Source organism: Chionomys nivalis, chromosome 4 (assembly GCF_950005125.1).
Source record: "Chionomys nivalis chromosome 4, mChiNiv1.1, whole genome shotgun sequence".
Classification (NCBI taxonomy): Eukaryota; Metazoa; Chordata; class Mammalia; order Rodentia; family Cricetidae; genus Chionomys; species Chionomys nivalis.
In genome coordinates, this window is record NC_080089.1 from 106,128,638 (window position 1) to 106,144,853 (window position 16,216).

Below are 16,216 nucleotides of genomic sequence, written 5' to 3' on the forward strand. Positions count from 1 at the left end.
CTGTCCTTGAACTCACAGACGCCTGCCTCCAGAGTACAGGGATTAAAGGTGTGTGCCACCCCAGCAGTTGGGAGGCAGAGGCAGGTGAGAATCCTATGTCATGAGACTGTCTCAAAAAAAATTATTTTAGTGGCGCACGCCTTTAATCCCAGCACTTGGGAGGCAGAGGCAGGCGGATCTCTGTGAGTTCGAGACCAGCCTGGTCTACAAGAGCTAGTTCCAGGACAGGCTCCAAAACCACAGAGAAACCCTGTCTCGAAAAACCAAAAAAAAAAAAAAAAAAAAAAAAAATTATTTTATTATTACTGTGTGTATATGAGTCCCCCATTTGCAAGTCTGTCTTCTACCTCTGCTGGGCTCAGGGGTTGGAACTTGGGTTCGTCCAGCAAGCACTTTACCAGCTGAACCATCTCACCAGTGTTGTATTTTGAAAGCAGTCCTCCAAAGTGTCTGATGGAAGTTTTTATCTGGTTTGGGATATTTAGCTGGGCAGACACCTGAGTAACTAGCACAACAGGAGTGTCTTATCTGACACACTCGCCTACGACGTGCTGTTATAAATCAGTAAGAATCAAGCAGTTTAGACTCAAGGAGAGTTGATCCCATCTTGTATCCCTACTTCAAATAACCCACTAGACACACAGATGTGACAGACGCCACTTGCCCAGTTCTTCAGATGGGGAAAGCCGAATAGCTCATTCTACCTGTCTTAATGGCCATGGATGTTCTCACCAATTCTATTCTCTGCCCCAGTCTACCAAAGAAGACACCCCACCTCTACTTGAGATTCTGAAATCCCGGGTGTGTTTGGGACTAAGTCCGACTGTGATGACAGAGCTAACCCTCAATACCACCCAATCTGACAGAAAGTAGGGTATTCTTGTGACTTTCCCCCACCCACCCACGTGCAGACGTGCTCGGGTCTAGGTGAACCTAAGCCACACAAGGCTTTCTAACAGCAGGTAGAGATCCACTGAGTAAAAAGGTTTAAACCACTTTCATGACTAGAGTCCTCCTGCCTGGCCGGCCTCAGTCCCGCACCCCTCACTTGCCTTCCCTAGTCAAGGACGTCGCAGCCCAGTATCCGCTACACAACCCTCACCGTTTACCATGCTTCCGTCGCCCTCCCCAGGCTCGCCAGGAGCCACCTCTGATTCGACCTCGGAAGCCTCCTGAGTGCCATCGGGGCGGACGAAGCTTGATGAGAAGCTACGTGAGAGTCCTTGTCGCCCGGCAGTGCGGGGATCCGGCGGCCGCAGGCGCGGAGAGACACTGGCAGCCAGCGCCACGAGCCGCCTGGCAGACGCCATAGCGATCCCGCCGATCCCCGCGGCCCCAGCCTGCGACAGCACCGCCCAGGGCTCAGCGGCCGAAAGGAGTGCCGAGCGCCCTCTGCTGGCCAGGGGGACTCGGTGCTAGGCTGGGAGCAAGAGAGCTAGGATGCCAGCCTGCAAAACACAGCCCAGGCGCCCTCACCAGGAAATTCAAACCACAGACGGCATCTGGAGCTCAAGCAGGAAAAAGGATTGTATGATTTTAGCACTGTGCATTTGCTCAAGGTCCATTCAAGGAAATGACCCAAGTTCCCTTCAGGTCTAACACATGGTAAATTCCCTACAGGCTGCCTTCTAATAGACTTGGATGTAGGTGACAGTGGGGCATCCATTTCCTATGGGTGAATCTGGTGAGACTCTCTAGTAGGAAAGACCTCTTGAACATAAACTGACCTAACCCCCTGAACTGGAGTTGAAGAAGACAGCACCTACTTTGGGGCATAATGCCAAGAACTGAGCTAGTTCCTCAGTTAGGAGTTAAGTTCTTCCTCGCTTGTGTGGAGGCAGTGGGACCCCACTTCCAAAGTACTGTGCCTGGATTTGACTCTTCTTCTGTCTCTTAAGGCTGTGAGGAGCAAATCTGAAGGGAATGGCTATGAGCAAGGGCCTCAGAGTCTGAGCACCATGGAAAAAAGTATTCGGTCAGGGGTTGGCAATTTAGGTTGGGTAGGTTGGGAAGAAGAAATTTGTTTTTTAATTCTAGCCATGACTTGAATAATCCCCTGGAGAGCTTATTAAAACATTACTTCTGAGCTGGGCCGAGGTGGCGCATGCCTTTAATCCCAGCACCCGAGAGGCAGAGGCAGGTGGATTTCTGTGAGTTCAAGGCTGAGTTTCAGACTGCTTGGTCTACAGAGGGAGTTACAGGACAGCCAAAGCTACAGAGAAACTCTGTCTTTACAAAAGAAAAAAGAAAAACTAAAAAACATACTACTGCGGGCGGTGGTGGCGCACGCCTTTAATCCCAGCACTCGGGAGGCAGAGGCAGGCAGATCTCTGTGAGTTCGAGACCAGCCTGGTCTACAGAGTTAGTTCTAGGACAGGCTCCAAAACCACAGAGAAACCCTGTCTCAAAAAAAAAAAAAAAAAAAAAAAATACTACTGGCCAAGAGTGGCAGCCCACGACTACAGTGCCATCACTCAGGAGGCACAAACAGGACTGCATCATGTGTGGGTTAGCCTGGTCTCCATAGGAAGTCCCAGGCTAACTTAGGTTATACAATGGAACTCGAAAAATTAAAACAAACAAAAACAGGTCTGGGATGGTGTTCGTTGGCAGTGCTTGCCCAGCCTCTACAATTATGGTCACCAGGTTGGACCATCAGGATCGCATAGTGGAGCATGCCTGTAAATCCCATCACTGGGAAGTAGTCAGGAGGAATGGAAGTTCAAGGTCACAACTGGCAACAGAAAATAGAAAATTTGAAGCCAGAACTTAATATTGAGCCAAAAAATATAAAATAAAATCTGACATAAGGGCTACAGAAATGGCTCATCAGCGGGCGGTGGTGGCGCATGCCTTTAATCCCAGCACTCGGGAGGCAGAGGCAGGCAGATCTCTGTGAGTTCGAGACCAGCCTGGTCTACAAGAGCTAGTTCCAGGACAGGCTCCAAAAAAACCACAGAGAAACCCTGTCTCGAAAAACAAAACCAAACAAACAAACAAAAAAAAAAATATATATATATATATATATATTTAAAAAAAAATAAAGAGAAAAAGAACAGTGTAACTCCATTTCCAGGGGATCTGACATCCTCTTCTGGCTCTCACTGATACCAGGAGTGCATATGGTACACAGAGATCCATGTAAGCAAAACACCCATTCACATAAAATACATGTAAGGACAAATAAAAATCTGAGGCGGTTGTCACAGGAGACACCACCTGTATGTACTAAGCACCCCTACCCAGATCTATATATAGGGCAGAACATGATTTCGCAGGAGCTTTGCCTTCTGTGGTGTGACTCATTACTAATCAGCTTAAAAATGGTCCTCGAAGACTGGAAATAGCCCGAATGTCTTCAAAAGAAGAGAGAAGTTTAGCAAGCCAGGGTGGGCACAACAGTGGCTGACTCACAGTTGAAGGATGAAGGAAATAAGTCTCTCTCTCCCTCTTTCTCTCTCCCCCCCCCCTCTCTTAAGACAGAGTTCTCTTTTCTCTGTGTAACAGCCCTGGATTTCCTGGAACTCACTGGTTTCAAACAGAGACCCGCCTCTCTGCCTCCCAAAGGCATGTGCCACCATACCTTGCTCATTTTCTCCAATTTTAGAAAACATATTTTGAACAGATGCTTAAAATTTTATGTTAAAAAAAAAATCAAGGGAGCTGGAGAGATGGATCAGGGGTTAAGAGCACTGGCTGTTCTTACTGAATCCCTGGGTTCAACTCCCAGCATGCATATGGTGGCTCACAACTGTCTATAACTCCAAGTCTAAGGGACCCGAACCCTCACACAGACATACACCATTGCAGGCAAAACACCAATGCACACAAAATAAAAATAAATCATTAAGAAAAAGAAAACAATCAATGTAAGCATTGTGGCTTATGCCTATAATCCCAGCACTTTATAGGTCAAAGCGGGATGATTACTGGAGTTCAAGGCCAGCTTAGGATACAGAATAAGTCCCTGTTTCTAAAACTAAAAAGAGCCGGGGCTATGGATCAGTGGCATAGTGACTGACTAGCCTGCATGAGACCTTAGGCTTAATTCTCCACAACCCACCGAGTGGTGGAAGGAGAAAACTGACTCAACAAAGTTGTCCTCTGACCTCCACACACGCACCCTGGCATGTGTCTACCCAGACACATGTTCTATACACCCATTATACACTATAATAATAAATAAAATCTAAAAACAAAAGCTCATGCTGGGTGGGAGTGGGGGTGCATGCCTTTCACCCCAGCACTGGGGAGGCAGAGGCAGAGGCGAAGCAGAGGCAGAGGCAGGCAGATCAATGTGATTGGAGCGCTCTTTCAGTCAGCTTTCGGGAGCCATCTCTACCTATCATCTTCTCCCAGGGGTTCAGAGCAGGAACTGGCAAACCGTCGAGTGCAGAACAAATCCAGTCCCATGCTGTTACTGTAAGCTCTTGTTGCTGGTGTTTAAAGCATGGTCTCATTTACTCCAGCCTCACCTTGAACTTGTTATTAGCCAAAGATGACCTTGAACACTGATCCTATTGAGCACAGGGAGAACCAGTGCTGGGGGTTGATCTCAAGCTAGGCAAATGCTCTTACCAAGAGAAGAGCCGTTCCAACCCTATAAGGAAGCTAGCGGAGCAGAGCTACAATCATTTGCTTATGTAATATCAGTAACTGCTTTCCTACTATCATGACAGAGTTAACTACAACAGAAAAACAAGACAGCAAAACCTGAAAGATAGCTGGGCACAGTGGCTCATGAAGAGGCACTGAATTTAATTCCGGCACTCAGGGGGCAGAAGCAGGCAAATTTCTGTGAGTTCCAGGACATTCTGGTCTACACACAAACTTCAAGCCAAGCAAAGCTACAAAGTAAAACCCTGTCTGTCTTAAAAAAAAAAAAAAAAAAAAAAAAAAAAAGATATAAAAGGTTTATTAACTCAGAGATATTTCTTTTTATTTAAATTTTACTTTATTAACTTTTATTGTGTATGTATCCTTCCACCATGGGCTTCAGGGATTGAACTCAGGTCATCCAAATAGCATGGCAAAAACTGTTACCTGCTGAGCCATCTCGCCAGCTCTGAGAGATATTTCTGTCCACTTCTGGATCAGGCAGGACATCTCCACTAAATGGAATCAAGGTGCAGAGGATCTGAGTCTGAAGGTAAATGTTTAGAAGCTTAGCCTACTTATGTTTTGAAACAGGGCCGTACTCTATAGCCCAGAATGAACTGGAACTAATTATGTAACCCAGGCTGCCTCAAACCTGTAACAATCCTTTTTTGACTCAGCCTCTCAAGTGCTAGGAATCCAGGTACCATCCAAATGCCCGGTGTAGGAACTAAAACTTTAAGCATCAAAAGACATGAGGAGGAAAGCCACAACTACCGAGGCCTATGCACACCACAGTACCTTTGACAGAAATAGGGGAGGGGCTCGCAACACTGAAACAACTGGAGTCTCAGCCAGCATGTGACAACTTACTCAACAAGAAGACATAGTTAAGCTGACTGGCGATGGGACGGTGAAGAGCTGGAGGAGCCAGGCAAGCACCCTTAGACATGTGACTGCCGCGTCAGGAAAACAACTGGGTACGGAACACACAGGAAAAAGCACACTGGCCATGGGTCTGGGCAGGGGATCCTGGAGTATTTCTAGAGTCCCACGCCTCAGTTCTGGGCAGGAAGGAAAAGACGCACAGAAGACCCTTACAGGTAAGTTTCTTGATTTATTCACCCTTCCCTTGGTAAGAGATTGGCAGTAGGAAAGGGAAAGGTTTGGAAAGGAGATGATCTTTTTTTCCCTTTCAATTCTAAATCTGACTCTGATGATCTCTGCTCAATACAAACGGCCACTGTCTCCTGGGTGCTATTTATTTATTTTTATTTTATTTTATTTTTATAAGACAGGGGTTCTCTATGTAAACCCTCGACACCCTGGAATTCACTCTGTAGACCAGGTTGGCCTTGAACTCAGAGATCTGCCTGTCTCTGCCTCCTGAGTCTGGGACTAAAGGTGAGCATCACTACTGGATAGTGGTGCTATCCGTGATCCACCACAATGTTTTTACCTCATACTTTCTTTTTCTAGGGGCACGGGGAGACAAAGTCCCATGTACTATTGGAACCAAGACTGTTCGTGAACCCTTGATCCTCCTGCTTTCATATTGTTGGAATTACAGGTGTTCATGTCCATATGTGGCTTTCACAGCTTGCTTTTCTTTCTTCTTTCTTTCTTTCTTTCTTTCTTTCTTTCTTTCTTTCTTTCTTTCTTTCTTTCTTTCTTTCTTTCCTCTCTCTCTCTCTTTCTTTCTTTTTTTTGAGACAGGGTTTCCCTACAGCTTTGTCTTGGAACTCACTCTGTAGACCAGGCTGGCCTCAGACTCACAGAGATCTGCCTACTTCTCCCTCCCGAATGCTGGGATTAAAGCAGTGTACCACTTCTGCATGGCTCGCATAGCTTCTTCTTAAGGACAGAAGTACAAGTGAAGCCACTAGAGTGCCATGCGAGGTGCAGTATCTATAAGCCCAGCTACTAGGAGGCTAAAACAAGACAACTGTACAAGACAGTAAGTCTCCATCCCAAAAATAAAAAAGAAAAGGAGGAGATGGAGGAGGGAATATAAGTAAATGGTAGAGTCCTAGCATTACCATTTGCAAGGCCATGTGTTCAATGCCCACCCCCACCCCCTCAAAAGCAGCGTGGAAGGAAGAAGGCCTAAGAGTATATGTATATCAGGATGTCTTCTGACACCCCATGGATGCCTTCTGGAGGCACAGCTAGAAAAGGAGCATGCGGCACCTATGGGTCACCCACAGGGCACTTATCCATCCCAAGAATATAGTGTGCTCCTTGGCATTCAAGGAGGCACTGCCTATCTGACCCCTAGTTAACCCAAGCTAAGAATCTTGAATCTCAGCCACAGCACACCTAACACTCTCAGAGCCACTCACCTGCCATGTTGGAAATGTTAACGTTCAGCCTTTTCGAGTTACAGGGCATTTTAAGAAAGGAAAAAAAAAAGGGCAATCAACTCTTGCTTTAGCAATAGTAGGGGGTGGCATTTCTTTAAAACCTAAGTCAGGTGGTCACAGGGCTGGAAGTGTGTATTTATGCTATGCTGCTGTCGAAAGTCAGAGCCATGGCAGAGTGGAGAGCAAAACACTGGAGACGGCAGCATCAGGGCCACAGAAACTGCTCCCCACAGCAGTCCTAAGTTCTTAACCTTCAAACTACTTTACAGAAACTAGACTAGGCAGACCCACTTTGGAGGTGCAACACCTCCATTGCCTGCAATACTGTTCTCTCCACTAGACAGATGCACAAGCAGCCAAGGCAAAAAAGCACATCTGTCACGATACAAAGGCCCAGGAATGCTGGGCTTGGCAAATGAAAAAAAAAAAAAAAAAGCAAATGAAGAAAAAGGACTTACCTCTGAGGGAAGGTAAAGATTTGTGTGCTCGGAGCTGGAGAGATAGCTCAATGGTTAAGAGCATTAACTGCTCTTCCAGAGGCCCAAGGTTCAATTCCCAGCACCCACATGACAGCTAAAACTGTCTGTAACTCTGACACCCAAGATCTGACACCTTCACACAGACATACATATAGGCAAAACACCAATGCACATAAGAGTAAATAATAAAAAAAATACATGTGCACTGACTACTGGCTCAGTTTCTCCATGTTGGTGCTTTAACAACTCAACTTATCCTAACATTTCTTTTAGGCCACACATGGAGGCCCAAGGAGAATATAGGGTCGAAATCACACAACCAAGGATCATAGGTTTCGACTGCCACCCACCTACCCACTGATTTTCTTGGACCAAGCCGTTGCTGGAGGCAAGACTCCTCCTCCCTTACCTCGAGAGATGGTCCCTCCAGGAGCAGGGTTGACACACATGGGTGGAAGGCGGGGTGGGGGAAGTTTGCATTGACGCTGCCTGTGCTGGGTCCGATCTGGGGAAAAAGAAAACACATCAGGGTGACATGTTCTCACCCCTCACAGTGCATAAGACTGTGATAATTCACCCTAAGAACACAAGTGGAGCTCAGGGCAATACTGGAGCGCCAACCACAGGTTCTGAGGAGCAGGGCAACAATGCCACACAATTGAACAGTAACTGGCTCATATAGACACCAGAGATACCCTTGTAGAGATCTTTTTCGACTCTCCAGAAGGCCCCAAACTATTTCTTCATCTAATCTTATAAAGTTTATGATTGCTTTGTTTAGTTTTTCTGAGACAGCAAATCTAACAGACCAGACTGTCCTTGAACTCACTGAACCAAAGATAACTTTGAGTTCTTGGGCCCAAGTGCTACCTGGAGTCACAGGTCTATGTCATCACATCTGGATCACATCTGGCCTCTCTGTGAATCTTAATAAACATCCTGCATGCTTTGCTTTAGTCGTCCATGTCAGTCTTTTTGGGGGCGGGCATGTTAAGACTGGGTTTCTTTTTTTTTTTTTTAAAGATTTATTTATTAATTATGTATACAGTGTTCTGTCTGCATGTATGGCTGCAGGCCAGAAGAGGGCACCAGATCTCATTACAGATGGTTGTGAGCCACCATGTAGTTGCTGGGAATTGAACTCAGGACCTCTGGAAGCACAGTCAGTGCTCTTAACCGGTGAGCCATCTCTCCAGCCCAAGACTGGGTTTCTTTGCATAGAGTTTGGCTGTCCTGGAACTTGCTCTGTAGACCATACTGGCCTCAAAATCACAGAGATCTACCCGTGCCTGCCTCTCGAGTACTAGGAATAAAGGTGTGCACCACCACACCTGGCCACAAATTACCTTTATGAGAAGATCCAAATTTTTATTTTATTTTATTTATTATGTATACAATATAGTGTGCCACCTCCATGTATGACTGCATGCCAGAAGAGGGCACCAGATCTCATTGTAGATGGTTATTAGCCACCATGTGGTTGCTGGGAATAAAATTCAGGACCTCTGGAAGAACAGTCAGCGTCCTTAACCTCTGAGCCATCTCTCCAGCCCTAAGCTCCAAATTTTTGAGATATATGAAGTAAAACTAAGCAGCTCCAGCAGCTTGGAGCTCTACTTCCCACTGCACTGCCTCAGCAACTCTGTTCTCATCAGAACGTTCCTGGCACGTTCTTGGCATCATACCAGCTGCCTGCGTTGGTGGCCCGAAGCATCTTCCCTTGCACCAGTGATCTGACGTTCTCTGGTCATACTACTGTACTCGCACTTGCCCATGGCTTCTTTTTTAATACAATATTTTTATCAATCCTTTGAGGACTTTATACAATATATTTCTTTTTTTTGTTGTTTTGTTTTTGTTTTTTGAGACAGATTTCTCTGTAGCTTTGAAGCCTGTCCTGGAACTAGCTTTGTAGACCAGGCTGGACTCAAACTCACAGAGAGCCGGGGGATGGTGGCGCACGCCTTTAATCCCAGCACTCGGGAGGCAGAGGCAGGCGGATCTCTGTGAGTTCGAGGCCAGCCTGGTCTACAGAGCTAGTTCCAGGACAGGCTTCACAGCCACAGAGAAACCCTGTCTTGAAAAACAAAAAAACAACAAAAAAAAAAACTTACAGAGATCCACCTGCCTCTGCCTCCTGAGTGCTGGGATTAAAGGCGTGCCACCACTGCCTGGCTACATACAATATATTTCTCTTTTTTAGTATTTATTTATTTATTTTTATTTTATGTGCATTGGTGTTTTGCCTGCAGGCTTATCCATGTGAGGGAGCCGGATCACCTAGAATGGAGTTACAGAGACAGTTGTGAGCTGCCATGTAGGTACTGGGAATCGAACCCAGGTCCTCTGGAAGAGCAGCCAGTGCTCTTAACCTCTAAGCCATCTCTCCAGTCCCTATACAATATATTTCAATCATGCTCTGCTTCTCTCATAAGTTTTAAGGTATAAGAGCTGTGTGGGTTTCACAGTAAACATAAACCTGAAATGTCTATAAGCTCCTCTAGATTAAGATTGAATTCTGAAATACTTTCAGCTCTGCCTTGAGGTTACCCTCAAGGCTGGGAATGATTAACTTAATTTCTCCATTCCTATCGGAAAAGAGTCCTCCCACATTCAAGGATACAACGTTTAAAGATAGACAAAACATGGCAATGGTAGCACGCGCCTTTAATCCCAGCACTCAGGAAGAAAAGGCAAGAGGATCTCTGTGAGTTCCAGGACAGCCAGGGCTATACAAATAAAAAAAAAGAAAGGAAGGAAGGAAAAGGAAGAAAGGAAGGAAGGAGAAAAGCAAGCAGGATTTTGATAAGCAGTGGTTGGCAGGAAGGAAATAAACATGCACAAAGGCAGCAGCAGTTCTGAGCTACGTAGGAAAGGAAGAGGTTTTGGGGAATAACACCAGAGGGTCAGAGAACTGCACACTACAGGGGCGGGCTCACAACTGTCACAGCAGCCAATCAAAGGGAAGAGAGGTGTGGAGTCATATGAACTGTTCCATTCTTACCTTTTCTGAATGAGTCCAGGCTGAACATTTCTGGCCAGGAGAGAAAGCTGGAATCCTGAGAAGGAGGGTCAAAAGGCCATGAATGTTGGTTACTACTCCTGGTTCAAAAATCTGCAAAGACTGCAAGAACAGAGACATTATCCAGAAGTCAGGGAAATGAAGCTATCAACTAGTGAGTCCCACTGCTGGTCCCCAGGTTTAAGAATGCCAAGGTAGTGGTGGCTGGCACCTCTAATTCCAGCACTCAGAGGCAGGTGGATCTCTGAGTTCAAAGCCAGCCTGGTCTTACAGAGTGAGTTCCAGGACAGTTAGAGCTGTATAGAAGAAACCCTGTCTCAAAAAATCAAAAAGAAAAATAGATAGATAGATAAATTTTTAAAAAAAAGAAAGAAAAAATTGAAAGGCCCACTCAGCTCCAGTCTGTCCTTGCTGCTTTCTAACTGACAGCTCCCTTCTTTCTGCCATACTAAAAGTCTCTAATCCTGTTAAGCATGAAGTGATGAAGGGGTCAGGACAGACACACTTCCAACCACTTACAACACTGCCAGATTTTCTGTGGCTTTCCAAGAAGAAACTGAATTCCTTAAGGACTTTCTGTAGCAAAGGACATCAGAAAACAGGACTGTGAACTGGCTGAGAACAAACTGGGCTTTCAGAAACCCTGACAGCGTCCTTTGGAATGAGAGTTGGCTGACAGTATCAAAGAGTGACCAAAGAAAGTTTCAGAATTAAAATGTTTTGCCAGACAGTGGTGGCATATGCCTTTAGTCCCAGCACTCAGAAGGCAGTGGCTGGTGGATCTCTGTGAGTTTGAGGCCAGCCTGGTCTACAAAGTGGGTTCCAGGACAGCCAGTGCTACACAGAGAAACCCTGTCACAAAAAAAACAAAAAACAAAGTTTTTTATGGTGGAGTCCCTATGAAATGAATGATAAATTTCTTAAATAATAGTTATTAATGGCAACACTAATAATAAATTATAAATACAACAGACCACAGCTACTAGCCAGAAATCTTGATTGATGCTTTTCCATTCCCCAAGAGAGGGTTTTTTACTATAGAGTCCAGGCTGGCCTGAGACTAACCTCCTATTTCAGCCCCCTGAGTACTGAGTGTATGCACCTCATACCTGGGGTTTTGGTATAGTCTACCAATTAGTATATTTTTTTCTTTAATTCTTATTTATTTACTTTATTTTCTGAACTCTGATCCTCCTGCCTCCACTTCCCAAGTGAAGGAATTACAAGTGTCTGCCACCATGCCTGGCTTGTATTAATACATTTAACTGAGGGCTCTATCTGGCAATTACTAGAAAAAGTAACACCTATAATTTAGTAATATTGTTTTGTAAAATACCCAAACTCATACATAGAGATCTTTTAATTAATTTATTTATTTTGTTTCGAGACAGGGTTTCTCTGTGTAACAGCCCTGGCTGTCCTAGAACTCAACATTCTAGACCAGGCTGGCCTTGAACTCACATAAAGTCTCCTGAGTGTTGGGATTAAAGGTGTGTGCTACCTTCCACCTGGCTTCCGGCGGAGATCTTTTTAATAATAGTAGTCCTGGACTAGAATTAGTTCCAGTAACACTTACTAGATTTAGTTTTAAAAGTTCTACATAACGTTTTGCACATTAGTTTAACGTCCAACATTTCTAGGCAATGAGGATGTCCCTAACTGCGATTCCCTTTCATTCTCGACTTGTGGGGATGTGTGAAGTAAAAGACCTGATCTTTCAAATTCATACCATGACCTCTTCTTCTCCAAGGATGCTGAGAATTTCAGCCACTAAGACATGGTGCACTCAAGAGAGAAAACACCAACAGTGTCAACAACAATGCCATTTCCTCAAAGAAGCTACAGCACACAAACACCTTCCATGCAAATGAAAAGAGTATAATTTAGCCAGGCGGTGGTGGCGGACGCCTTTAATCCCAGCACTTGGGAGGCAGACGCAGGTGAATCTCTGTGAGTTCGAGACCAGCCTGGTCTACAAGAGCTAGTTCCAGGACAGGCTCCAAAACCACAGAGAAATCCTGTCTCGAAAAACCAAAAAAAAAAAAAAAAAAAAAAAAAAAAAAAAAGTAGTTTTTGGATTCTCTCTTTGTCAACCAAGTTCCATATACTACAGTCTTTCCTGTTTCACCTCAAAAACTATGAGACTGAAATATTAAAACATCTCATGCCGGGTGGTGGTGGTGCACGCCTTTAATTTCAGCACTTGGGAGGCAGAGGCAGATGGATCTCAGTGAGTTCGAGGCCAGCCTGGTCTACAGAGGGAGTTCCAGAATGGCCAGGGCTACATAGGGAAACCCTGTCTTGAAAAAACAAAACCAAAAACCTCACTTTATTATGTTCTAGGACATCTCACAGAGATCCAAAATAAACGTACTTCCCTTATAATATGGTGATATTTTTTAAAATAGTTGATTCCGTCTAATATAATTTATAGAGATACAAAAATTTCTAGTCTGTTGAAATTTCTTATGTGAGGAAATACAATCTCTAGGAGACTATGATGGCTCCAAGCCAGCACATAGATTGCATAATGACAAATTATGAACAGTAGTCCTTTTTTTAAAAAATTATTTATTTATTTATTATGTATACAATATTATATCACTATGTGTGCCTGCAGGCTAGAAGAGGGCACCAGACCTCATTACAGATGGTTGTGAGCCACCATGTGGTTGCTGGGAATTGAACTCAGGACCTTTGGAAGAGCAAGCAATGCTCTTAACCGCTGAGCCATCTCTCCAGCCCTGAACAGTAGTCCTAAGAGGATCATAAATGCAGTTAACCCACACGCATTACAGTGAGGCTAAGCAAAATACCTACAACCACACTATAAGCAGGGCTAAGTCACCTTACCTTAAAGAAGCAGCGAGGGACTCAGATTTTCTAGGCTTTCGAACTGGAGCTGAGTTCTTTCCTTGCTATTCCTCATCACGAGGCTGGGCCTCCTCCTGGAAAATACAATGTAAGGTCACTGCAGTGCAGTCCCTATTGGGAGGCCAAAATGTACCAATCATAGAAATCAATTTACTAACTTTAACACGTTTTTGATACAATGGCCTCAGTCAAGAGGCCCTGGACCTGTTCTGGACCCACAAAACGTGACTTGCCCCACAGAGCATCTATAAGAAAATGCTAAGAACATTTTCTCCAAGCCCAGAGCAAACCCCTTTCACTTTTCTAATTCCATAATGGCTGTAAAAGTAATCTATGTAAAATGACACTTCTAGACTGGAAAAACTACAATCATGGTAATCTCAAGCACTGAAATCTTAATTTCAGTTTACAAAGGAAGTCCATAGACATTACTTCATATATCCCCTGCAACTATCCTGTGAAGAATGTTCTTTCCTGGGGAAGGAAACTGAAACACAATTATAAAACTTACCCCGGATCCCATAGCATCAGGACACAATGAAAAATCTGTATTTAAGAATTCTTACCCCATGGTTTTACATGTTCATATTACACTACCCTTCTAACATATCAGCCTGTATTCTGGATGTATCGGGTTCATTTTTGAGAGGACAAGTGGGGTCCAAAAGCTGATAAAACTCTGGACTATAGCTTCATAAATTAAAATACATGGGAAGTTACTACCCTTGGGGGTCAGGTAGGGTAGACCTACATAGATATAAACTTTGGCAAAGAATACGTAAATGCACAAGTTAAAAGCATTATCATGAATCTAAATTTTATATACATTTATATTTATATGTATATATAAAATCAGGAAAGAGTCTTCCCTCCTGGAAATGTCAAGACTCTGAGCACGGCACATGGCAGTGGAGTCACTGCCGTCCAAGAAACTGCAAGTGAAATTATCAAATAATGTATAATTTCGCACTGACCAGTAGGCTGCATCCAAAACAACTTGAGACCTTGCAACTGGACTGCTGCAGTCTACCTGCTACAGTGCATGGCAAACACCCATGAACTGGGGTTGTAAGGTGAACAGTCTCTGCATTGGAAAGCCGCAATTAAATGACCAAAGTTGCTTACACAAGGAATATCTAGAAAGCGTGTTGACGCCATACCCTTGGCTTGAGGATTCTGAGGACCCCTGGGACTCCACTTCACTGCAAACAAAGGACCCAACATGCATTAGGTCTTCCCCTGCAAAATGGGACAAGTCACCACCAGCAAACAAAGAACACCTCACCCCTTAGCCTCCCCCAGTGACAAGGTCGGTGCAAAACGGGGCAAACCAAAGGAGTAAAAAAATGCACCAGGCCTCCCTTTGGAGGAACGGTCCAGATCGCACAGTGGGAGGAGGGGCAGACAAAGGTCTAGGGGCACTCCGGAGACTTCCTCCAGGCCCAGCCTAGGGAAAACGGAGCATCCCCTGAGGTGAAGGCGTCGTCGCGCCAATAAAGCTGCCTCTCCAGCGGCCTCCGCAAAGCCCCTGGCAGCGAGGCCCGCCCCGGCAGACCGGTCTGGCCCCCGCCCCGCCCCGGCTCCATGGCAACCGCAGGCCGAGGCCTGACTGTCCACGGCTCGGCCGGGCCGGCTTCCCGGGCAGGCCTAGGATGCCCGGCCTGCTCCTCAGGCTGGCCAGCTCCTCCTTCCCACTTTCCTCCTGGCCGCCGGCCGGACCCGGGACCCCTCCGCGCGCCGACCACCCCTGACCGTGGCAGGCTGCTTCAAGGGGCACGAAAGGGTAGAATAAAAAGCCCAATTCACCTGTTGTTACAGATGTGAAACAAGCCTCGGTGCACGGCGCATGAGCCGCGGGCCCCCCCAACCACGGGCGGACTACAACTCCCACCAGTGACGGCGCGGTCCCTTCCGGGTCCCAAGGCGGAAGTTCCGCCTGCGGCCCCGACGATGATCGGCCTGTGCCTTTGGCCTTCCCTTCTGGGAGGGTTGCCGCTTCCTAGGAGCTCGCGAGGCGTTCGGCTGCCTGGGCTGTCTGTAGTGTTCCTGAGCTCACGGTGCGAGATGGCCAGTCTGACACTATATCCGAGCACTGGCCGGAGGGCGCGCGCTGTAGTCCCGGGTGCAGGCGGGACTTCCGGCAGAGTGGCCGGGGACGCCTGTTCCGTGGGAGCCGGCGGGAACTGGGGACTGAGGGCTGTCTCTGTCGCCATCCCCAGTTGTGCTCTGAGTTGTGCCTTTTCTCTCCGGGGTCTGCCCCCTTGGCCTTCTGCACTTTTAGGGAAGTGAGCGATTTCGCCTCACAGAGCCGTAAACTATGACAGGCAAAGGACAAGGTAGCGCTTATTGCTAGCTTATGGCGGTGGGGGTGAGGGACGACTGGGAGCCCAGACCACATCGCCTGTCAGGAGTGAGGAAAGGAGATCTCCCCGTTTCTTCTCTGAGCAGGACGAAGCATGTGTTCACTGGAAACTCAGTGCCGTTGGTCAGTAGTTCACAGCCGGGAGACAGTATTTCATGGTGTGACCTTTCGTGATATTTGGAGAACTAGTACTATAACTCGTAATTAAAACAAACAAACAAAAACTATTCTCTCCTGCATGTTGGTATGTTCAAGGTAACATGGCGTCAGATCCCTTGAAGCTGGAGTTACAGGCTGTTGTGGGTTCGTCCTTATCTTGGGTTTTCTATTCTACAGAGCATTCTGTGATAAAATACTATGACCAAAACCAACTTCGGGATGGACGTTTATTTCATCTTAGTGCGTCACAATCTGTCACTGATTGAAGTCAAGTCAGGAACTGGAGCAAAAACCATGGAGAAATCATTGCTTACTATCTTACTTCACATGACTTCTCCTGGGGAGCTCCCCCAACCTCCAC

General features: G+C 46.0%; 1 protein-coding gene across 10 annotated transcripts in view; it reads right to left on the reverse strand.

Annotated features, from left to right (window-relative positions):
• The window catches only part of Dhx30 (DExH-box helicase 30), a 29,381-nt gene extending 14,154 nt beyond the window's left edge, over positions 1-15,227 (reverse strand). Inside the window, exons 1-6 of one of the 10 annotated variants that reach the window (XM_057767547.1) lie at positions 15,141-15,208; positions 14,495-14,573; positions 13,314-13,408; positions 10,443-10,497; positions 7,848-7,943; positions 5,044-5,111 (exon numbers count right to left, since the gene is read on the reverse strand). In XM_057767547.1, coding sequence (XP_057623530.1) covers positions 5,044-5,111; positions 7,848-7,918 — 139 coding nt within the window. In that variant the 5' untranslated portion in view covers positions 7,919-7,943; positions 10,443-10,497; positions 13,314-13,408; positions 14,495-14,573; positions 15,141-15,208. Of the gene's footprint in view, positions 1-1,102; positions 1,322-5,043; positions 5,112-6,938; positions 6,968-7,847; positions 7,944-10,442; positions 10,563-13,313; positions 13,409-14,459; positions 14,574-15,140 lie in introns of those variants that run through there. The other 9 variants (XM_057767546.1, XM_057767554.1, XM_057767550.1 and 6 more) reach the window with 9 other exon arrangements.
• Positions 15,228-16,216: the final 989 nt, after the last annotated feature.